The sequence below is a fragment of the Pezoporus wallicus genome, unplaced genomic scaffold (genome assembly GCF_028554395.1).
Source record: "Pezoporus wallicus isolate ANWC-B61680 ecotype Strahan unplaced genomic scaffold, APGP_CSIRO_Pwel_v1 contig_5104, whole genome shotgun sequence".
In the NCBI taxonomy this organism is placed as follows: Eukaryota; Metazoa; Chordata; class Aves; order Psittaciformes; family Psittacidae; genus Pezoporus; species Pezoporus wallicus.
The window spans coordinates 1,512,516-1,534,627 of record NW_026637335.1 but is presented as its reverse complement, the minus strand read 5'-3'; the positions used below and the strand labels follow the sequence as shown (position 1 = coordinate 1,534,627).

The following is a 22,112-nucleotide window of genomic DNA, read 5'->3' as shown; positions in this document are numbered from 1 at the left end:
TTTGCCTGCGTGCTGCAATACTCTGTGACACAGTTATCAATAAACCCGCCCCAGTGGCCCGGTGCAGGCTCCGTGTGGTGGTACCGGGGCCTCGGACGAGCCTGAAGCGAGCGGGCGGTTCCTCGAAGCGGAGGAAGGAGGGCAGGGGGGCAGCTGCAGGACGCGGCCCTAGGCCGGGCCCCACACGCAGGCCTCAGGGGCGACCGCTCCCGTCGCCGTGGCAACCGCCCGCCCCGGGAAGGCGGTGCGCGGTGACGTCCCGGTGACGCCGCTGAACGTGACGCGCGGGGCGGCGGTGGTGCCGGTGTGTGCTCGGCGGTGTCTCCTTCTCCTCAGTCACGGCTCCGGCTCGGCCCCCCCGCGCCGCCATGTCCGCGCCCAGCAGCGGCGGCGAGTTCGGGAACCCGCTGAGGAAGTTCAAGCTCGTCTTCCTGGGCGAGCAGAGCGGTGAGCGGCGCGGGGGCGCGGCGGGCGGCTGCGGCCTGGCGCCGGGGTTGGGGGGGGGTGAGGAGCCGTCACGGGCCTTCCGCTGCGGGGGGCGGCGAGCGCCCGTTAAAGGCTCGGAGCGTGTGTTGGGGGCAGAAAGCCCTAAAGGCGCTCCGGGAAGGGGGGGGGGTGAGGATCCGTCGAGGGCCGCTGGGTGGGGACCCGTGAGGGTCTGGCAGCGGCAGAACCGTCAAGCGCATTTCTCTGCTGAGGAGGGAGGCGGCAGCGAGCCGCCCGGGGCCCACGCGGGAGGCGGCGGCCAGAGGGCGCCCGCCCCAGGGAGAGGCGGCCTCGCCGTGCTCCGGCCTTGCGCCTCCGCTGGGGGAAGGCGAGGGCCTGGGGAGCGCCCGGGGCTCCCGTCTTTACCGCGCTGGCTCCCCTCGGGCCTGGCTTCCCGCTGGCCGGGACTGGGCCTTCTACCGGGGCCGGCCCGCAGTGCGCCCGCAGTGGGGTTTGGCGGGGCGGGGAGGAGTCGTGGGGGGGGGCTCTCGGGCTGCTTCTGTTCCGCCCCGGGTGTTGTATCTCTGGCCGTGTCCACGCCGGCTGCATGGCAAATACCGGAGGGAGAGTACATGGCAAAACGGTGGTTGTGCAGTGTGGCTGCTGCCTAGAGCTTCGTTTGTTTTGTTTTGTTTCGTTTTACCTGAAGTTGACTCTTTTGTACCCCTGCCGTCATAATATATGGGTGAGTTGTATCATTTTCTTGAAATGGTGGTATTTGCTGCATTGTTCTCTTTAGATCTTTAATTGCTTCCCCCCTTCTCGGTCCCAGAACTGTAGGTCTTGGAGGAATTTCCAGAAGTTGTCTTAATTCCCCTGCCTTACCGAGGTGGGATCAAGGGTATGCGGATAGACGTTTGACTGACCCGTTTTTAACCTTCCCTAGTGGTTACAATTTCACAACCTTTCTGGGTGATTTACCCTCTTCTTTTATCCATGGCCTTTGAATTTTTCTTGGCTTCCTCCAGCTTCCTGAGAGAGAATCTGAGCTCTTATCTTTAGTTCCTGTTTCTTGTCCGTTCTGCACTTTGTCTTTTGATAATACTTGGCAACGCAAATGTAAAGTTTTTAATCAAGCCACCAAAATTTACCTTCTATCTAAAATCTCATTGTGAGGAAAGGATGTAAGTTTTGAATGTTGCTTTTCCATCCAGCCAGAGGCAGCTAAACAATGTCCAGGACATCAGTGTGTATTGGTTTGATGTTTATGCCTGTAAGTCCTAGACCTGGTGATTACATAAGTAGCAAAATATGAGTAACAAAGCAGATTATTGCTTGCTTAAAGCAAACCAATAGCTCTTTGTCAGATGCATCACAACATATCTAATTTGAGGATCAAGTGATTGTCATGATTTATTTTTGACCTACTGAGATTGATTTGGTTTAACATAGTTCTGTCATTTTGTGAATGACTTTCTTAGGTGGTTATTTCGCAGGAGGGGGTGGCTGGGAAATGGCCTTAGATTGGCAGCTTCGTTCTGATTCATTCCTCCCAAAGCAGTGGTGGTTTGGGTTTTTTTTCCCACTGCTGCTTGAAAGTAATTTTTCTCTTCTTTTGTAGTTGGGAAGACCTCTCTGATCACCAGGTTTATGTATGACAGTTTTGACAATACTTACCAGGTATGTGGTAGCGTTTTGAGCGTGGCTTTTTGGTTTTGATTTGTTTGAGTTTTGTTTTGGTATTGATATATATGTATATGTGTGTGTGTATAAATCTATCCCCCTCTATTAGTATTTGTGCCTGTGAGACCTGTTAGGGCCAAGCACATTTCCCCATGAGCTGTCACTTCAGTATCATTTGTAAGGGTGGAATGTGCCTTGAAATGCAGATGAGACTTCACAATTAAGGCCAAGCATCTAATATGATGCCAGGAAGTGCAGTGTGCAGAAAAGAAGCAAGGTTTAGATCCTGTATGTGTGTGAGAAGCCTTGAGGAAAAGGGGGATAAACATTGGTTTATGGGGTGGTGAACAGGGAAGACAAGGGTCAGGATGCCTTACAATGCATATGGGAGTCTCAGGAAACAGAATGAATAAGGTACAAATATGCTTATGATTGTTCTTGGTCTCTGGCATCTTTAGAAGCTTTCCATTTAAATAGGAATGGTTGAATCCAAAGTGTGTAGATAGATCTGCAAGAAGCGAGCATGGCATATTCTTTTTTTTTCTTTATTATTACTACTTTTTTTTAACTAAAAGGCTGTAGAGGGAGCTGACGAAGTCTCAACAGGGAAGGAGTATGGTAGAGATGAAGAGGTGCAGATGGAAATCTGAAAATGTGTAAGAGGCCTGACGATTTCAGGAAGAATTAGTTATGTCAAAAGCACTTCTCAGTATTTCAAGGAAATACCAAATATCTTTAAAGAAGATAAGACTAGGGTGTTATCTTGTAGTTAGGGTCAGAAAGAGTTACTGGTTTAGATTTGGGTTATTTTAAGTTGAAAAAGGAAGAGAAGATTGTTTTCTTGGTGGCAAGTCATTCACTGGAACTGTCTTTGGAAAGGTGCCCTTGTAGATTTATCTGCTTATTATAGTTGTTACAAACTGTGTCCTGGCTGCTGCTAGCTACAGAAATTGAATGTTGTGGTCTCTTCTAAGGTTAAATGGTTCGCGTTCTGATGGAGATCTTCCAGAACATGTTAAATGCTCCCTGTGTTTGTTAGGACCGGAGCAAGTCTGTCTAAAATACAAAAATCTGTTACATCAGTAACCTGACTCCTGGTTCCCGGGGTTATGATAGGACATCTGCTTGATTTAAGTGCCTGGGAGCGCAGCTAGCTTGGTAAATTACTTTAAATGTCTTTGTACCAGAATTGCTGTGCAGCAATAGAAACGTGACTGGAAGGAGCTGTGAAATGAAGCGTCTGAATGTCACTGGAAAGGAAGCACATTCTGAAATGGAAAGCCTGAATAAACATTGCTTTTAAGCTTTCAGCACAGTTGCCCACAATTTACATCTGTAATTTGCTTTACCTCTTAGATATTCCTAGTGAGATAATTCTTACCAGGCTGAATTGTGGTAGACCAGAAGAGTAGGTGATCCCAGTTCAAATGTGATCTGTGTTAAGATGCATGAATGTCTGAGGCTAAAATCAAGACTCGGAGGTTCTTTGCAGTTGAGAAGTGCTGGAAGAATGATATGAAATGACAGTGGTGCAGGTATTCAGGTTGCTTTGTTGTTATCAGCTGCATTGAAGGCAGATGACTTCAGCAGCTTAATTCTAAGTTGGTGAACATTCCTGAGAGTTTTTGAAGACAGCTCTGATTTGCAGATGCTGGAAGGAAGCTTGCAGTTCCTAATGCTTTTCTTCTTTCCAGGCAACCATTGGAATTGATTTCCTGTCAAAAACGATGTATCTGGAAGACCGCACGGTAAGTGAGGCATCTCTGTGATAACATGGCAACTGCAGTCCTGGGAGCAGTGGTTACTGTGCACGCTGTTCCACTGGCCGTTCCTCCAACAGCTGCTAAAATCCCACAGCAGCCTTCAGAGGGACAGCCTTTGTCACTGACCAGCTTTCCTTGTTTCCAATATTTGTTCATATCCGATACCTCTAGAATGAAGTAAAAATCTTTCATGCAAAACTGGGGCAAGCTAATGTCCAAATCCCGAGGAGTGGGCTGTCTGTTATATGTACTTTAAGCATAGTTTGCCTCTAGAATTTGCAGCTCTGCCTCTGGGATTGTCTGTATAAATGGGTCTGAGCAGAGCCGAGGCAGTTACAGGTCTGAAGTCTTTCATGATTACCAGCAGTGGTGTAGTTTCTTCTTGTAGGAAGGCTCCTTTTGTAATACAGTTCTAATGTACTGTTAATAAAACAGTTTTGGATTTAGCTTGCATGAGATTCCTCTTTGCATAAAGAGATCCCTCGCATCCCTTTCCTGTCTTTCAGTATTTGTCTTTTCATTAATTTATGTTTTGCTGGTACTTGCCTTTTTTGCTAGTTTTACTACTGGCTAAGAAGTGTGATGCTGGTGCGGGAAGGAAGGGACCAGTGGTGCAGTAGAAGTCGTTTGTGTTGCTTTGGGTCTGTTGCTTCTGAGGAAGTCTCAGCCCAGTGTGTGTGGTGAGTTTCCCAAGTGCTTCTCTGCCATCTTGCCAGTGATTCACTGTTAGGAAAGACCTTGGCTTAATCTTTGGGAGAAACTGCTTGGATAACATTCTTCAATGGTACTGGCAGTAGCAGAAGAAAAAGATCCTGGAAATGCTGCTTGACACCTGTGAAAGCAACTTGGAATGCCTGTATTTGGTTTCCAGCAGTGTAGTCTTGATTTCTTGTGGCTGTGTAGGTCAGGATGTCATTCACCTGCTGGCCTGCTATCCCAAAAATACCATATTCATTGGGCATACTGCTAGTTTCTTGATTATGTAAGTGGTCCACAGCTCATAAAGCCTGTATAAACAAAGGAGAGGTGTTGAATGAAGATAAAAGGAGGGACAAATACAAGCACACAAGCTGGGAAGATTCAGACATTGAAATAATTTCTCAGCTATGGCTAATGCTGTGTTCTGCAATAGGCTTGCACTGCTCGGCTGGAAATGAAGAACGCTGAGCCTCTAACTGCAGTGTGTGCTTTGCCATACTTGATATGTCCTTACACCAAAGAATATATCCTGAAGATATACCTGTGCTAGATCATTCAGCTCTAACAATGGCCTGTGTAGCATGTACTAGCCAGAAGAAGGGGAAATACACTGGAATTTGGTTCTTCAAAACTGCCTCCAGCAGCCTCCCGCAGAGGGCAGCTCTAAGCGTGCTGTTTCCAGCACATTGCCAGTGCAGTGGAACCTGTGGCATTAAGTCAACTGAGGCCACGAGACACCTTGTCCTCAGTCCTGGCTGTCAGGCTGCCGGTCCCATGTTACAGCTGCAACCTCATTCTTAAAAGACCTGGTATTTCCTTTTCTGTGACTCAGTATCTTCCCAGGCTTGTCGAATTTCAGCACAAGATAAGCCAGTCTAGAAGGTGTTTGCTCTTCTGGCTTATACCCCACTACTGTATACCACCACGTCAGGCTCCAGTGAGTTAATCGGTATCTGGGTGATGTCCTTATGGTCGGAAGTGACCACATCTAGCTAGCTGTAGGCTGCAGTCTGCTTGTGTGGCCAGTATAGCCAGAGCTCTGGCATGGCAGGATGCACTGAGGTATGTATGCTTATTTCCCCCGTTAACAGATGGTGTGAGAAGGTACTTTCTTAGGGATGTCTTGGGTTTATGATTAAGTGGAAGAATGTGTTTGCATGTGTGAGTTATAAATGGATCTGTGGAGGGAGGGAGATTTCTCAGACGTGCTGGGCTGAGGCTGCTGTGAGAATGTGGATAGGAGTGTCGTTGGCTCTTTTCACATTTCTGTTCCATTTTGACTTTTCTTTTGTTGCATTAGTTTTGCCTTGCTTTTTTTTTTAATTTTAATTTTTATTTCACTTGAGGTTTGGTTTTTGTTTTCCATTTTCCTGCTCTTCCCCCTTTCCTCTTCCCCTACGCTTTTCCATTTCCCAGATCAGGCTGCAGCTGTGGGATACAGCCGGGCAGGAGAGGTTCCGCAGCCTCATTCCCAGCTACATCCGTGACTCTGCTGTGGCTGTCATTGTCTTTGACATTACAAGTAGGTATTGAGCTGGAGTGACTGCAGGGACCTTGCTTTTTACATGTACCTTTTATGTTTGGAAGTGGTGGTGTTATCTGAAAAGAGCTAAGATAGGCCATTGGCCCTAGGACTGTAAGTGTTTCATGGGCTGAGGGAACGTAGCTGAGCATCTTCCCCCACAACCAATGGTAACTCCGTCCCATAATCCAGAAACTGGGGAACTGGAGGTAGGTGAGTAGAGACTGTAATTTCTCATATGTCTGTGCTGATGATAATGTCAGGTGATTGATAGCCTTTGAAAAGCTTTCTTGTTTTTCTGGTCTGTGTGGGGGACTTGGGGGTTTTGTTTTGGCTTGGGGGTTTGGTTTGGGGTTTGTGTATATATTATTGTTGTTTGTTTTAAAAAAGCCCTCAGAATGAGAATTTTCCTTTCTGGGTAACTAGAGGGGTAATACAAGTAACAACTTCAGATGCCAAAAGGAACACTGTCAGAGTAGGTAAAATAGTACAACAATCATTTAAAGAAAAGCTAAGTAGCAGCTTAGGACGATTCAAGATTCCCATTTCATTCAAGAAAAGAGCTGGTGATTCATGTGAGTTCTTGTTCTCTCACAACAGAGCTCTTGAAAGACGTAACTACCATAATTTCTAAGGAATAAATGAGCTTAGAAGGGAAATACTGTGTAAATCTTGGCATGAATGTTTTAATATAAGATATGAAGATATGAATACAGTTATTTCATTATAACTTCTTGTTATTGACTCCACTTTATCTGGCTTTTTCCTTTAAGCTACAGTATCAGCAGAATTATTTAGACAGGATTTACACCTTTGAACCAACAGCATGTGGATAAAGTCTAAGTAAAGAACATAGTGCAGATGAAATCCTCTGGCCCACCTTTATTCTGTCACAAATTCTAGGTTATCATTAGGCTTTATGGACCAGGGATTTGTTTCCCTTTGATTAACTAAAGTGCTTAACAAGTAATAAGACTTCTGTTAGGATTTATCTTGCATACTGTGGGCAGATAATTACATTGTCTTTCTCTCAGTCCTGTAGCTTAAGTAGTTAACTCTGGCAGGATTCCTGGTTTCATGCAAACTAATCTAAAAACTAAAGTGATCTGTTTGGGGAGTGCTGAGATGTGCATGTGATGGCTGATGCTGGGAACTCACCAAGGGGAGGCACTGTGGCAGGCTTCAGAGCTTGGCATCTTTTCTCCCCACTGTTGTGACAGGTATTGTTTATCCACACACATGGAAGAATCCTGCCAGTCTTAAACAGCTTCCAGATGTCAAAAACAATCAAGTGCTATCTAATCTCATACTTTGGTAATGGTCTGATCTTTTCAGATAATTTCATTTTTTTTCTTATTACTGCTCTTTGTTCTGTTCTTAGTGACTGAGAGGCTTTTGGTTTTCTTGTGTTACTGAAGGAACATGCTCATGTACTTCTGATTGCATGATGATGCTAAGCACTATAGTGCAATTAGGAAAACACAGTTTCCTTTACCACTCTGAAAGAGCTATATGTTTGCATTGTCTTTAGTGCTAACTGTGTTTGGGAACCTCGAACAGCCTCCTGTAAGTCATTGCTGGTCATAGAAGTGTAAAATAGGGACAGTCCCATGGGACATACTTAAGTACCAGCCAAGGTACTCTTAACTAATGGAGAAAAACTGTTACCTAGCGTGTGGGGAGCTGAGAACTAAAAAAGAAACAGCATTTCAAGTTGCCCAACAGCTTAACAATAAATACGCAGCTAGCCTGTGGAGAGATCCATGAGGAAAGCCCATACTGCATCTCAGGCCCCTTTCTGAACAAAGCTGCCTAGTTTCTAAGATGGGCTGGGTTAATTCTCGTTGGTTGAGGACTTACCTTTCCAGGCTGGTGGGGTCATTGGCACACTGTCGTGTTTGAGTGGGTTTCCTTCCCCTCCAAAATGGGTGCATGTAAACTTTGACTTCTAGAAATGAGAAGCAGTTTTCTCAGGTCACCTCAGGGGTGCCTGCATGGTACCTGCATAGCTGAAGGACTCAGATAGTGTTACCCTTCACTACAAGAAGATTACCAGAGCTGGCTCTGCGGTACTTCTTCTGGTTGCCTTTTTGAAGGCAACTGAAGGTTGGAGTATTTAAGTCGCCACCTTGGTAAACTTTCTGGCTGCATAGTCTAGTGTAGCAGCAATGTCTTGGGGGGACTGTGTGGAAGCTTGTTGTAAAGTCCAGAAACAAGAGCCAGAAGCTGTCATTATCAGTCTGATCTTCCAGCACAAGTGTAGTATTGTCCAGTATCGGAGTTTGTCACCCTGAGTTGCTTGGGGTAGGAAAGAGCCTTGACTTTTGCTACTGTAATCGAGGCTACCTTCAAAATGAAGCATGAGCTAATTGCTTTAACTATAAGCCCTAATCTTCCTTAAGCCCCAGGGCATTGGATCTACATACCCTGATGTACATAGGATGTTGTTTTGAATTTGCTGGTAGCAAGATACTTTGCAGATGTTACTCTGTCCAGCTTCTGTTTTTCTTCTGAACAAAGCAATTACCAGTCTGAGACTGTGTTCCCCTGTGTAGCCAGTCTCCTGCAAGCTGCCTTATTAACTGCTGTTCTGTGCTGCTCAGCTGCTCTCCCTCACTGCTGAACAAGTGGCTTTGTGAGCACATCTGACCAATTTGTGTCATTGAGCTGGGAACTAGTGTCTGCCCTTCCATGAAACTCCTGCCTGTTGAGAATGCCAACAGCAGTCTTGTTTTCTGGCAGTGTACCACTGTTTGTAGAGCTAGTTGCCTGGGGTGATGACTCGGAAGGAAATGGTATCACTCCTAGTTGTGAAAAGCTTTTGTTTAGCGTTCACTGTGGTAGTTGGGCATGTTTTGACCATTGCTCTTTCAAATAGGCAGGTACCAGATCTTAGAGCTATTGTATGTGGTAGATCAGTTTGTGTTCAGGCACAGCTCTTGAGAACAAGCTGTACCTCTCACAGCATTTGTGCTTGTTTCTGACTCTTGTGCTTATCTGAAAAGGGAGAACCTGATGCCCTCTGTCACATGAAGCCTATGGTGTATAGCATTTTATCTGCTGGAACTTAAGTTACTGATTGCCCTAATCTTGCATAAAAATCCCATTGCCATCTTCTGAATTCTTGATACTGTAGAATGGGGCTGGTTTACCACATGGTGTATGGGCTGAGGGAATTGCATGTCTGTCGTGGGAGTTGCCTCAAAAAAAAAGTCTTGATGCTCTAGCCTAGGAGTCCTGTGGAGACCCCATGCTTAACCTTGGGTGAACCAGGAAGACCAGCTCTGTATGACTTACTAGCTACTTCTGTCAGTAATGAGGTAGTAGACTTAACCTCTTTGGGAATAGCAGAACATCTGGACAAAGGAGGTCATTAAAGCAAATTATCTACACACGGAGTCAGAAAAGCCAACTTCTGTGATGTGTGGATATTTGGGGCAAGACTACAAGGTCAGCCTTCGGCTTCTCGCATGGAGCTGCATACAGTTAATTCCAGAAATGGCCTTTTCTCTAAAGGACAGTTTCCTCCTTTCTCTTCTCTCTTGCTGTCTCTCTCTTTCTTTGTGCTCTCTCTGGCCTGGTACCAGCAGGTTCGGCTGCAGCTTTGGGACACGGCAGGCCAGGAGCGTTTCCGCAGTCTCATTCCCAGCTACATCCGCGACTCTACTATTGCTGTGGTAGTCTATGACATTACAAGTGAGTGATGCTTTGGTGTCTCATTATTTGAAATACTACATGTTAGCAGAATGAATAAGTTACAACCAGAAGTTCTGCAAAAAGGATGATTAACATTAGGAATGTTCCCCCCTTTCTCCCCAGCCCTGTTTTTCTGTCTTGAGCAGAAAACAATTTATGGGTGATTTCTGTGTGGTGTGGGGAGATTCGGAGAAGCACCCGAGTACAGGCATAGCATTCTCCCTCTCTGAAAAGAAGTTTTATCCTCAGCACTCCTTTTATTTCTTCCCTACAGACTTGAATTCTTTCCAGCAAACCTCCAAGTGGATTGATGACGTTCGGACAGAGAGAGGGAGCGATGTCATCATCATGTTGGTGGGGAACAAAACTGACCTGGCAGACAAGAGGTAATGGAGGCTGGCAGCCTTGCTGCCCTGACCAGTAAAAGCAACGAAGTGTCCAACTAGTCTGTCTTCAAAACAGTCATGGATTTAAGTGAAGCATAAAAAGCTTGTCATGAAATTCCCATTTCTGGCTTCAGCATATGCAAAGTTACTTCCTTTTGCTGTTCTACAAATAGTTCTGGTTAAAACAAACCAACCTGAAAAAAAAAATCCTTGAAGTATCTTTATACCATGTTTCCCAATAGTGTATTTTGTCTGATTTTTTTATGTCCATGCTGAGATAAAGACAGAAAGGTGTCTTGCAAAAGCTAGTAAATGTGCCTTTTTTCAATGATCCTATTTACATGACTCTGTGTGTGCAGCTGTAAGTTCACAGTACAGCCTCTTCTTGCTACAAGAGGCAGTATGAACTTTACAGTGTCAGTATAAAAGGTTTCCCTTTACGTATAAATTTCATGTCATCCCTAACAGAAACTGTTGTTGTGGATGTGTGAGGAAACTAAATTAGCAAAAGCAGATTTCCCCAAGAGACATAAAAAGTTAATTGGTCTCTTAAAATCGCATGGACTGAATGTTTTGGGACACATTGGACATAGTAAAGCATTTGGCTTTTAAAGTTCAGTCCTACAACACCACTTCAAGCAATGTAATCAATGTAATGGCTTCTTAGAAGTCTGTGTTTCTATTTCAAATTCTTCTCTTGATGATCTCGTAAAAATTTTAATGGTTTTGGAGATTTTCATTCTTTCTGAAGACATCAGAGTGTAGATAAGGAAAGGTTTTTATTTGAATGATTAGTGTCAGTAGTAATTGGCAAAGGGAAGATGGAGTAAGCTGTGCAGTTCCTTACAGTCCCAGTACTTTAAACTGAAACATTTTTGTGTACACTGGGCACTCTGAAATGTGTGCTTCATGTATCATAGGACATGGGAAGTATTGAAATGATGGGGAAACTTTATCTGATGCAAAAGAAAGCATCTCAAGAAGGTAGGACTGGGGAAGATCTGGATCTCACAGTGAAGTGAGGTCTTACAAATCAGACCATTATCCTTTGGCTTTTCATGAGACATTTCTGATCAAAAGCTAGCAGCTTGAAAAGGCTTACAGGTGGAACATTAATGTTTTCTCACACCAACCTTGCACTATTATTTGAACTGCCTGTTTGTTTCCTCTGTTTCTTGGGATGGTGTGCCTGATAGGCACATCAGAATGACTTTAATTTGTTGATGCTGCCATGTTTTAAATTCTAACCCTTGTTTTGTTCACTCCTGCAGTGTACATATATTGCTTTAGAATGTATTGTGATGTGTTTTTTTTTGCCTTGTGGTTTTGGTGTTGTCCAAATGCTCATGGGAGACAATACCCAGCATCCCTGGCTGCACAAACTGGGGTCAGGAGATGTGTTTTGCCCTTTGTCCCTGCCCAAGTCATGATGTTAGTTTTCAGTTTGCAATGCCTAGCAGGAAAAGTATAGCCAATTCTAATACCAGCAAGGGGTTTGAGTCAGTGGGGAAAAGGATAAACTTAGGCTCTGACTGGCCATTGTGTATGGGCTTTGTACCAGTGGTTCTTACAGAAATGTGTTCTGTGTCCTCCATGCAGACCACCTTAGTCTTGACAATTATTTGGCTTTTCCCCACTTCCAGTGGGAGGCCGTTCTCAGTGCCTTTCACTTTAGAAGTAGTGGTAAAACCTGGTGCTCAGAGCTTCAGAACTATGGTAAAAATGTGTACAGCTGATTTGGATTGAATTCCAGGTGGCAAGACCTCACCTCAGTCTAATCTCTGAAACCAGCTTGCAGAAGAGCAAAATCCAGCATGTTCTACTTGAGCCAGTTCTGGATGTTAACCAGTTAGTATCTCTTATGCCCTCCTGGGAGCATGAAATAACTGCAGCTCCCTAACTGAATAAGCTGGCATTTAGATTTGAGGTTTTCTAATTTCTATACAAATCCAGTTTCGTGTGTAACTGGAAAACCAAACGGGATCATTTCAGCCTTGGAGTATTTCCTGGTAGTCCATAAATGAAGTAGTGTGGTCCAGCACTGCCATAAGGATTAAAAATAACAGAATGTTGAATCGTAGCTGCAGTTGGAATTCATGTAGCACTAGAAATTCTGATTTTAAAAGTTTCATGTAAGTAACAGTAGTCCTGGTCTAGGCTAGAATTTGGAATTACAGTCTGTATGCAGGTACCAATGAAAGAAGCTGCCTCGGTCTTCTTTTAAAAGGGAGTTAGATTTCTGTGAGGCTGAAATACTGGGGCTTTTAAGGCTGGACAAAGCCACAGTGTCAGCCTGAGCCTAGTCACATTTTTTGAAACAGAATAGTGTGTTGGAAGCCATTCATCCTATGGTAAAGTGATGATGTGAGTTAAGTTCGGAGCCCAAAAAGCTGAGCTAAAAATAGCACTGTTCTTATTTGGTACAGCCTGTTAAATTTTACTTCCCTGTTAATGTTGCTCCAGTTGGTGGCTGGTTTTTTTTTTCCTGCAGTTTTCTTTTTATCATTTTTGGACTATTTTTCTTTGTTCTGGTTTTTCTTTTCTGTGATTTGTTCTCATTACTGTAGACAGGTTTCTATAGAGGAGGGTGAGAGAAAAGCCCAAGAACTGAATATGATGTATATTGAAACCAGTGCTAAAGCAGGATATAATGTGAAACAGGTATGTACAGGGTGTTGATTGGAGATGCAATTGCAGGTGCTTGCTCACAACCAGCAGCCTGGCACTTGCTGCTGCCCTGTACTCGCTGCTAGAGCCTTTCTGAAACCTTTCTGTAATCTCACAGAGCTCCTTTCTATTTGGAAACTGCTTTTTGTGTCTGGTGCAGTGTGTGGGGCTTCTTCCTTCCCTTGAGAATACTGTGAATGAGGCTCAAATGTACTGCACAAACTTCATCCTGTGCTAGTCATCTGTCATTAATAGTCATAAGTCCAGGTATTTCCTGGGTAAATGACCTGAGGTTGATTAATTTGTAGCTGCAGGATCTGGGCTCTTAAAGACACGGAGGTCCTGAGGCCTCCCTTGGTGCACTGTGCACTCCTGTAAGAGTGGTGAAGCAGGCCACTGCTGAAGAGCAGCTCAGTCACAGATATCTCTAACTCTTCCTGTCTGTTCTTTCTGTCTTTCTGCTTGTTTGCATCTTTTTCCAGGCAAATCACCACAGAAGAAGGTGAACAGAGAGCCAAAGAGCTGAATGTGATGTTTATTGAGACCAGTGCAAAGACTGGATACAATGTGAAACAGGTAGATCAATGTTCTATTCTAAAGTCAGGAAATCTGTACTTCACTGCTCTCTACGCATATGCTTCTGCTTGGGGTTCATGCTCCACTGGATATTTGCTTGTATTGTTCAGTGTCAGCTGAACAATATGAATGAACAGTGAACTGAAATGTGTCTTGCTCCTTGCCATTAATCCGGATTTCTTGTGTTTCAGTTTGCATCCATAGCTTCTTGCTACAAGCTTGTGATCTTATAGTTCCTGAACTAGAAACTAGTTCAGCAGTCGGTCTGAAGTGTGACAGAACACTGGGAGTAAGGCAGCTGTAAGGTGCAGGGGTCTGCAGGGGTCATGAGTACTGTTGGTGTACTGGGAAACATACCAGTTTGTTGTACATCAACTGGTTAAGAGCACCTCGCAATGGTATTAGGAAGCTTTGGGTTTGTTTCTTTTGGCTGTTCTGGATTGAAGACCAAGGAACCACTTTAGTCTTTGGTTCTAACTTAGCTGCTTTATTTGCCTGGCGGGTGTTTGCAGTGAGCAAAAGGATGCTGACTGCAGCACCTCGGTGGTACCTCAGCAGCTGGATTTTCCAAATAACACAATTTGGAGGCGTAGATGAGGAATCCCTGCCTAGCTACTGTGAGAAAATAATCATTAGCAGATGATTCCTCTTGTGCTATGTGCAGCACTTCTCACCTAGCTGCCTGGTAGTGTGTGTAGTGTGTTAGCTGCTGCATTCGTGTCAGCAGGAGGAGCTCTAAGCATTGACTTGAGCAATTATGCAAAACCTTTTTCTGTGTTTCTTTTTTGTGGGGTTTTTGTTTTTTTATGGGGGGGTTGTGATAGCCCTTCCCAGCCCTTAGCGCATCCTTCATAGCTCAAACCAGTTCACTTGAGCCAACTGTCCTCCTCAGAAATGGCTGGTTCACAGCAGGAGTGAACTGAAAAGATGGGCTGTAAAACCTCAGGTATTCCATAGACTTCCTAAAACTTTGGTCTCTTTTGAGATAGGCCATCAGAAGTCCTGAGCTGGCTTTGTGACATTGCTGTGTGCAAAAGAAGCTGAGGCTGGAAATGGCAAATGATATTCTTGCTTAGAGCAGGAGGGAATTGTTCTGCACATCCCTGCAAGAACTGCTACTAATTAATTTCATGTTCTGTCCAAGCAGAAACGGGTAAAATAAAACTGTTTTGTAGGAATTGAATAACTGCTTTAATAAAGCCGCTGCTGAGTAAATTTCTTAGGTAAAATTCTTGTGGCATTTTGTCAATCATTGCTTTGCTTGCTAAAGTACCCACTTAACAAGTTTGTACAACTCTGGCTCCAAGACGTGCTGCAGAGCAGTGTGTTTTAACATGAATTTTTATTTCTGACAAGCCTTCAACTTTCCTGTTGCCACTTTTCAGCTTTTCCGTCGTGTGGCTGCTGCCTTACCTGGGATGGACAGCACACCAGAGAAGAGCAAAGAAGACAGTATCCTTGCTTCTCAGCAGTAACTTACCCTGTTCTTGTAGAATTTTACAATTATCATTTGATAGGTTGGGCTAACTGACTTTTTGGCACATTGTGGGGGTGAGCCTTACTGGAGTTTTGCAGAGATGGGGCTAGAACTGCCACTGTAGCGCGGTGCTTACCTGTGGTCATAAATTGAGTATCCTGATTGTCTGTGTATAAACATACACAGCTATTTATAATGGCAAGCACAAGTTTTGTTTTCTCCACTTAAGCTTAGGATAGAAATTTGCATGGATTTAAAACACCATACTTTTTTTACACAGGGCTGTCTTGTGTGCAGACCTGCCTGACTCAGCTCTAACCTCTGAGTAGTTTTGGTATACAGTCTTTGGGTTTTGCAGTTAATCCTGTAGGCAGGATATGCTCTGCTAACCCCCTGCCCCTATTAAGAAGGGCCACCTAACAGGCTTTTCAGATACTGATACTTTTCTGTGTTCTTTATTTCTTGTTTTTCCTTGAACTGGGGGTTTTCCTTCACTTGTCTCCTGCAGTGATTGATATCAAACTAGAGAAACCTCCTGAGCAGCCAGTAACGGAGAGCGGGTGCTCCTGCTAACAGGCCCGTTCTGTAGCAGCACATTCCCCAACCGGCCAGTCTCACTGAAGAACATCACTGCTCATTGGCAACCCTACTCTGTGGGCTGAAAAACCAATCTACTAAAGCGAGCGAACTCCCTGTTTACTGGTGGGGAGCAGCCCCGGCCGCCCCTCTTACTGCATGGTATGAGCCCTGAGTGCAGAATGAGTGTCCTGTCTTTCCTTTTCTTTTCTTTTCTTTTATGTTGTTGCACTTTGGCACTGTGGTGCCCTTTACAGTCTCTCTTCCTCTCCTCCTCCCTCTCTTTTCCACCTCGAGCCTCTCTGCTCAGATATATCTTGTGAATGCAATTGGAAAACCCACCAAGTTAGGGAAGACAAAAATAAAGCTTGGGGGTAGGCTTTCCACCTTCCTCACTGCCTTGCATCCTTGGCCACTCCAGCCCTGCCTTTATCCTGCATCCCCACTTCCTCTGTTGAAAGGCTGCTCCTTTTAAACCGGTCAGTTTGACTTGGCCTTGCCTTTTTTGGACAATACAGGTTATCTGTTTCTAGGCTTTTGCTTCCTGCAGGGCACACACAGTATTAGCTCCTCAGTTTCTCCTTTCTGTGGATGATCTTGGCTAACTCTTGCTCATGACTTCTGAGTTTTGCCCCTCATGTCACACACAGCACTGAGAACCCCAAACTCTGATAGCTTTGGCCTTGTTGCTTCCATTTGTATAGCAGAGACATCCCACAGACCACTCTGCTCCGTTGGATTATCTTCCCATCCAGAGGATGTTGGCGCTTGGTGAATGTTGGCTGTCAGATGCGGGGAAGGAAGAGGGTATAGAGGCTTCACAGCATGAGGCTGGGTGGAGAAGAAACCCTCAGGGTGGTTTGTAGAGACCTGGGTCCTGTCTGTCTACAGCAAAAGTGAGCAGTTAACCTGAAATCCATCACTACAGGAGCAATACGTACTGTAGGAGCCATGGATGCTGCTCAGGCTCCTTTTCTGGTTTCTGTTCTCCTGTTACTTGTAACATAGGACGGCAGATTCTTCACGTGGAGCCAGGAGAGCTGCAGCAGACCGAAGGCTGGTGAGGGCTGTTGTACTCTCATGCCTGGGTTGGTGCTTGATGAAGTCATACACATAGCTGCTTCACCCTTTGTAGCAGGCTTCTGGGAATAGGGCTAGTAGCCATTTCACTTTTGGGGTAGTTCTAAGCTGCAACATTCCTGCCACTGCTCATCTCAGCTTTGGCAATCTGCTGTCAGACCCAGGTAGAGGAGTGAAAGATTGTATGCTGCTGAAGTGAATTTTGGTCTCACTTTTTGACCTTGGAGGTTGGGAAATACATCCTCTAACCCCTGCCCCTGGTTCCTAATTCTGTTAATAGAGCCCTGGGTTTGTTTTTTTTAACCATCTATCCTAACCACAAGCCAGTAGGTCTGTTGAAAGAGAGGAGAATAAAACAGTTGGATGGTGGAAAGCCATCCACTGTTCTTTTCATCACCCAGCCTATGTCATGTTGACAGGGAGGATGCTAGTGGGCAGGAGAGCAACAGACCATGGTGTGATGGGTGGGGACAACAGTATTTGGTGGTGGTGACAGTCCCCCAGCAGATGTCCCTCAGTCACTGACACAGCGTGCGCACTTTGAAGCCTGCAGGCCCTCAAGGGAGGGGAAGGGGCAGCCTTAGCTGGGACCTGGCTTAGTGTCCCCTCACTGCTGGTGACGGACCTGTTGTTCCCCTGTCCCTTCCACTCTGGGTGAGCTGGCCTGCAAGAGGAAGCTGGGTTGTGGTTTCCCCTTCACTCTGGAGTGTCCCTTCCTTTCCCCTGGTCCGGGAAGCTCAATCCCCTCCTCTGTACATACCCCTGTTGTGTGGGAATTGCTGATGTTTGTTGGTGTGTCCGTGTCTGCTGTAGAACAGGTTTTGCTGTCCCCTTCTCACAGGCAGGTGTGCGCTGCCCTGCTGTTGTGTTGTTCAGTCACGGACCTGGGGGGAGGGAGGGAGGAGACCCTAAGTAATGGGGGGGGGGGGGGGGGTAATTAGTGAAATGAAATAGGTCACTTCCCACTGTCTTCTCTATGGATGTGTATAATATTGAGTGTGTGTCTGGCCCTGCTGTCTCCTAGCTGTTAGCTGAGTAAGTGTGACTATTACTATGAGTATGGACTGTCTGACCACAGCCGTGTATCACACTAAATAAAGTTATTTCACCAACACTTTTGCTGTCCTGCTGCTGAAGAGGAGCCTTGTGATGCCTCTGCATACTTCACTTGTAGGTTTGACAATGCTGTCTGGTGTGGTGTAGGGTGGATGAAGGGTGAGCTTACAGAGTTTGAGTGTGGCTTTGGGAGTACAGTGGGAGGAGAAGGGCTTTTGCTCCAGAAGGTCAAGCTACCTACAGTATCTTGCCAATCTGCCTCCCTGGCCAGGGACTTAATTCACTGACATAGATCTGCTCCAGTCCTCATGACTTTTGGCCTGTTTTGCAAGTTGCTAAAAATTATCCAATGTTCCTGGACCTGTTGTTTTACCATCAGGAATCAGTAACTGCTGTTTGTCCTTCTGGTTCCGGAGGATAAAATTGACTGTGGTGGCCAGTGCAAACCCCATTAATGCTTTGTCAGTTAACTTACACTCATGCCTCAGGTATGTTGGACAAAGAATCTGCTCTTTCCTGTTTGCCTACAGCCAGTCACGGGGTCAGCAAGACGGCTGTGAAAGCACCCAACTAATTACCTCTGAGTAATAGAAGGGAGGAAGCGGCCCTGGGCATCTCCCTGGAGCTCCTGTGAGGGACTGCTCAGAAGCAGGATGAACAAACTGAACGTTGAGGTTGTATTTGCAGTCTCCTGTGGAGAGTTCAAGGTGCCTCTTGGCTCCTCAGCCGTTGGATTGTGTGCTGAAAGCTTGAGTTGTGCATTCAATCACTGTTTTCCAGCAGGCAGAGACCAGAGCTGGCTTCGGGGCTGGGAACTGACCACCTCCCTGGCATGTCTGGGCACAACAGGGGGAGAAGGGAAGGTGGACCAGTAGGAGGCTGCCTTGCTGCAACCTGAGCATCCTTCCCAAAGGAACATATAAATGCTGGAAACTGGTGTGAGACTGCAGATGTGAACATTCCATGGGACACAGAGGCCTGGCCCCAGAGAAGAGCTCCTACATCTTACAGTGGGGCTTCCAGAATGCTTTCCCTGCTAGAAAAGCTAAGTTTGCTGTTCGGAGTTTCTTTTCTAGTGTATTTTATTCTGCTTCAGCCTGGCTCAGCTTTCTACCCAGCAACTGAGCTAAGAGCAAGCTTGCTGGCAGTGCTGAACTTGGGTCAGGGCTACTACCCTTCACCATCCCAAGCAAGTTGTTTGTGGCACCACAGACACAACCCTCCACTGCAGCTCTTGCTCCAGGTAGTGCTGAAGCAGTGCTCCAGGTTAAAAATCAAGGACTGGCTTTCAGCTGTGTGGGTGGAAGAACAGCCTTAAACCAGAGCTGCATGCTGTATGGGTCCCATGCTTTCCTCCCACAGGCTGCAAGAGCAACTGGAGCCAAGCCTTGTCTCGGCTGTCCACCCAGCACTTCCTCAGAGTAGTGCTGAGCGTGTTAACAAACAACCCCCTCCACACAGACAGCCTGAGTGGGAACAGAATGAACTCTGGTTGCTGTACTTTTTATTATTTCAGTTATTACAGATAAGCAGAAAACACCACACAGATAGCCACGGCACAAGGGCTGTCCTGATACCACTTAGTATGTGGTACTACTGTGCGGAGTAGCACACAACAGGACTATGCCAAGTGAAGAAAGCTGGTTCCGTGTGTGAAACCCTCAACCGTGCCGATGCTGCCCTGGGAGGAACCCAGTCAAGCACCTACAGCAGTTCACAAACATGCTGAGAGCATCTCGGTCCTGTAGTGTGGGGGGTGGCTAAGCAGCACAGAGGTACAAACCTGCCTTGGCAGACTAGTGCAGTGAGATATGTGAACTGAGTTTGAGTGGATTTTACTCCTGTTCTTGAGTCCAAAGTAAACCCAGCAGGGAGTAGCAGAGGTAGGACAATAGAGAAGGAAAGAACTTCATGGTACCAGAAAAGTGAACAGGTTGATCTCTTGGAGGACGAAGGCTGTGCTGTGCTCCAGCATGCTCATACCCTCTTGCCTTGTATCTAGTAACGAGGGTTGGATCCAGAACCAGCAGTGCCCTCACATTTAATTCAAGTTGTGCTAGGAGAGAAGCACAGATCTTGCCAGAGAAGCTGCCCTCTGGTACCCACGTGCACATCAGCTTCAACAGCTTGTTTCAACATCCAGTTCAAGGAGTACAGACTAAAGCCCTGTCCATCTTCCAACTAAATAAGATTCCATTGGTATCCCTCCATGCAGGAAACAGCCGATGCCTGTGCAGCCAACAGAACAGTTGTACCTCCAGTGACAGCTGAAACACGGTATGTCATCTTAGATGTTGAGGAAAAGGAGAGTTCTTAGCAGGATGGCCCCTCTGGAAACCCAGCAGACAGTTGCCTGCTAGTGAACAGTTCTCTCCTTCTGTCTCTGGTAATCTGGAAGGGAAAGGCAAGGCTGAAAGAGCAGGAGAGCTGGCTGCTGATGGCAAGACGGAATTAGCAAAAATGTTACAGGAGAAAATACATTCCATTTATACCTCACTAAGTAGAGACAGTGTTTGCTACCCTCTTGGGTAGCTGGCTTTAAAGTAGTATTTGCACCCCAGCCACTCATTTCATGTTATTTTAGGGCATTGAAAGTTTGAAGTCTCTTCCTCTGCTCTCTGTTTTTCTTCTTTCTTCACTTGAGAGTCAGTTTCCATTTTATAAAGAATCCTTGTTTGGCTTGACCTGACCTTCCTCCCCCTCCATTGTATCTATGAACTCGGGGGTTACAGAAACCAAGCACTAATACAGTCTTATCCTTCACTCAGAATCTGAATGTTCTTAGGGAGGGCACTTACTGTAGGGGAAGTAACGCACACGCATGGTGATCTCACGGGCTGTCTTCAGGATCTCCACAGCCTGAAACCAGAAAGAGTTGCTCAGTGACCAGACTGGGCTGGAGGAAAGAGGAATGCATCAGTTTCGTGGTGTCACCAGCTCAGCTGGTGCAGGCTGAGGGACCGGAAGGAGATGATGGGTGCACAATTCCTCCCCATCCTGTCCCTGCTTCAGCAGTGGAGCTGCAAGAGTGCTCACCTTGCTGTGCTCAATGTCCTGGAAATCCACATCGTTTACTGAGAGCACCTGGTCACCTTCCTGCAGCCCAGCCCTGTGTGCATCTGAGTCGGGGATCACCTGTGAAGGGAACAGCAGGGACAACAGCAGTGACCCATGGCACAGCCCGGCTCCAGAGCCTCCCCATGGTGCCCATCTATAGGACAGGGGAGGATGGGGAGCAGTGGGTACTGCAGTGCAGCACCAATGCTCTGTGTGCTGGTGAGAGATCAGGCAATGCTGCAGGAATGGCTGCTTGGTGCGTGGCAAATTACAGCTGTGAGTTCAGACACTCATATGACAGTTTCCCTGCACACCCAGCTGGCTCAGCAACACCCAAGGGAACAGACAGGATAGACGTAAGGAAATGGTAAAGGACAGACACACCTTAGAGATGAAGATCCCCAGCTGCGAGGCTTTTCCTCCTCGGATGTTGAAGCCCAGCTGCGAGAGAAAACAGCAGTGAAATACAACCCGGGCTTTGACCCAGGATCCTTTCCGCTGCCAGTGTTTCAGATTCAGCGTTCCTCCCCGCTCCCTGTCCTCCATCAGCTCCACATCCCCACACGTGAACACCTCTTGCCTCACTCACGTTCGCTCCGTTCACTCCCGGTTGGGAGCAGCACCAGCGCCGGCATCACCCCGCTGCCAGAACGTTGCCCGTCGGGGATTATCGTAACCCCGCAACTCGGCTTCAAGCAATTTTTGCCAGGAAGGGCACTGGGAACCGTGAACCGAGCAAGGGGGGAAACGACCGGGAGGGACCCGCGCCCCCCGCAGGCAGGGGGAGAAGGGTCAGTGTTAGGCGGGGCCTCACCTGCGCCCCGGGCGGCTTCTTCAAGACGATGGTGCGGGGCAGGAACTGGGTGAGCTCGTTGTTGTAGTCGGGGTGGTACACCCTCTGCAAGGCAACGCCCGTCAGCTCTGCCGCGCACCCCGGGCCGGGCCGCGGACCCCCGCCGCTTGCCCGCCCCGGGTTGCCGCCGCTCCACCACCACCACCACCATCCCGCCCCATCCCCGCACCTCATGCGGCGGCACCCAGGCGGGCGGGCTCTCGTAGGGCGGCAGGAACACCACTGGGAAGTCGTCGTAGGGCAGCCGGCCCTCCATGCTGCCGCGCCGCCTCACGGGACTGGACGGGACGGGGCAGAGCCCGGCCCGCTCCTCCCCTCCCCGCCCCGCCGTGCGCCCTGACGCAGGGCGCCGCCATTGGCGGTTCGCTGAACGCGGGTCCCGTTTGAATGTTGGCGGTTGCGGCGCCGCCTCCGCAGCTCGCAGCGGAGGAGCCTGGTGGGTCTCGGGCCGGGCCGGTGGCGGTTGCGAGGGCAGTTGCTCCCCCAGCTTCCCCCTTCCCCTCAGGCACGGCCGCTGCCTGTCGGGGCTGGGCGCTGGTAGAGCCGGTAGCGGGGTGTAGGCCTTGCAGCTGCGGCCCAGGCCCCGGCACGGTAC

The 22,112-nt window shown here is 47.1% G+C and overlaps 2 protein-coding genes across 8 annotated transcripts; one reads left to right on the top strand and one right to left on the bottom strand.

Annotated features, from left to right (window-relative positions):
- Window positions 1-238: 238 nt before the first annotated feature.
- Window positions 239-16,663, top strand: RAB41 (RAB41, member RAS oncogene family). Of its 7 annotated transcripts, none has more exons than XM_057404814.1 (9): window positions 294-447; window positions 2,048-2,106; window positions 3,804-3,857; window positions 5,988-6,093; window positions 9,684-9,789; window positions 10,064-10,175; window positions 13,325-13,418; window positions 14,804-14,870; window positions 15,404-16,663. In XM_057404814.1, exons 2-9 carry the CDS (start codon window positions 2,081-2,083, stop codon window positions 15,466-15,468), a joined length of 630 nt encoding a protein of 209 aa, XP_057260797.1. In that variant the 5' UTR covers window positions 294-447; window positions 2,048-2,080; the 3' UTR covers window positions 15,469-16,663. The 7 variants fall into 7 exon arrangements, 5 of the variants coding, with proteins under 5 accessions (XP_057260798.1, XP_057260794.1, XP_057260795.1 ...); XM_057404813.1 differs by having other exon boundaries at window positions 9,681-9,789; XR_008971621.1 differs by lacking the exons at window positions 5,988-6,093; window positions 15,404-16,663 and adding an exon at window positions 12,743-12,836 and having other exon boundaries at window positions 239-447; window positions 9,681-9,789; window positions 14,804-14,875.
- Window positions 16,664-19,089: 2,426 nt separating this feature from the next.
- PDZD11 (PDZ domain containing 11) lies at window positions 19,090-21,805 on the bottom strand. The gene is made up of 6 exons (XM_057404793.1): window positions 21,687-21,805; window positions 21,479-21,562; window positions 21,049-21,105; window positions 20,644-20,742; window positions 20,406-20,466; window positions 19,090-19,998 (listed from the first exon to the last, which is right to left on the bottom strand). The coding sequence occupies exons 1-6, from the start codon at window positions 21,771-21,773 to the stop codon at window positions 19,964-19,966; spliced, it is 423 nt and encodes a 140-aa protein (XP_057260776.1). The 5' UTR covers window positions 21,774-21,805; the 3' UTR covers window positions 19,090-19,963.
- Between the last annotated feature and the right edge of the window lie 307 nt (window positions 21,806-22,112).

What these genes read in the sequence shown, in the direction of transcription:
- PDZD11 (XM_057404793.1), bottom strand. Translation starts at nt 21,773, where the DNA reads ATGGAGGGCCGGCTGCCCTACGACGACTTCCCAGTGGTGTTCCTGCCG. An exon ending in CCTGGGTGCCGCCGCATGAG is followed by an intron (nt 21,563 to 21,686) that starts GTGCGGGGATGG and finishes GTTGCCTTGCAG; the next exon opens with AGGGTGTACCACCCCGACTA. An exon ending in TGGGGATCTTCATCTCTAAG is followed by an intron (nt 20,743 to 21,048) that starts GTGTGTCTGTCC and finishes TTCCCTTCACAG; the next exon opens with GTGATCCCCGACTCAGATGC.
- RAB41 (XM_057404811.1), top strand. Translation starts at nt 369, where the DNA reads ATGTCCGCGCCCAGCAGCGGCGGCGAGTTCGGGAACCCGCTGAGGAAG. An exon ending in CTTCCTGGGCGAGCAGAGCG is followed by an intron (nt 448 to 2,047) that starts GTGAGCGGCGCG and finishes CTTCTTTTGTAG; the next exon opens with TTGGGAAGACCTCTCTGATC. An exon ending in TGTATCTGGAAGACCGCACG is followed by an intron (nt 3,858 to 9,680) that starts GTAAGTGAGGCA and finishes GCCTGGTACCAG; the next exon opens with CAGGTTCGGCTGCAGCTTTG.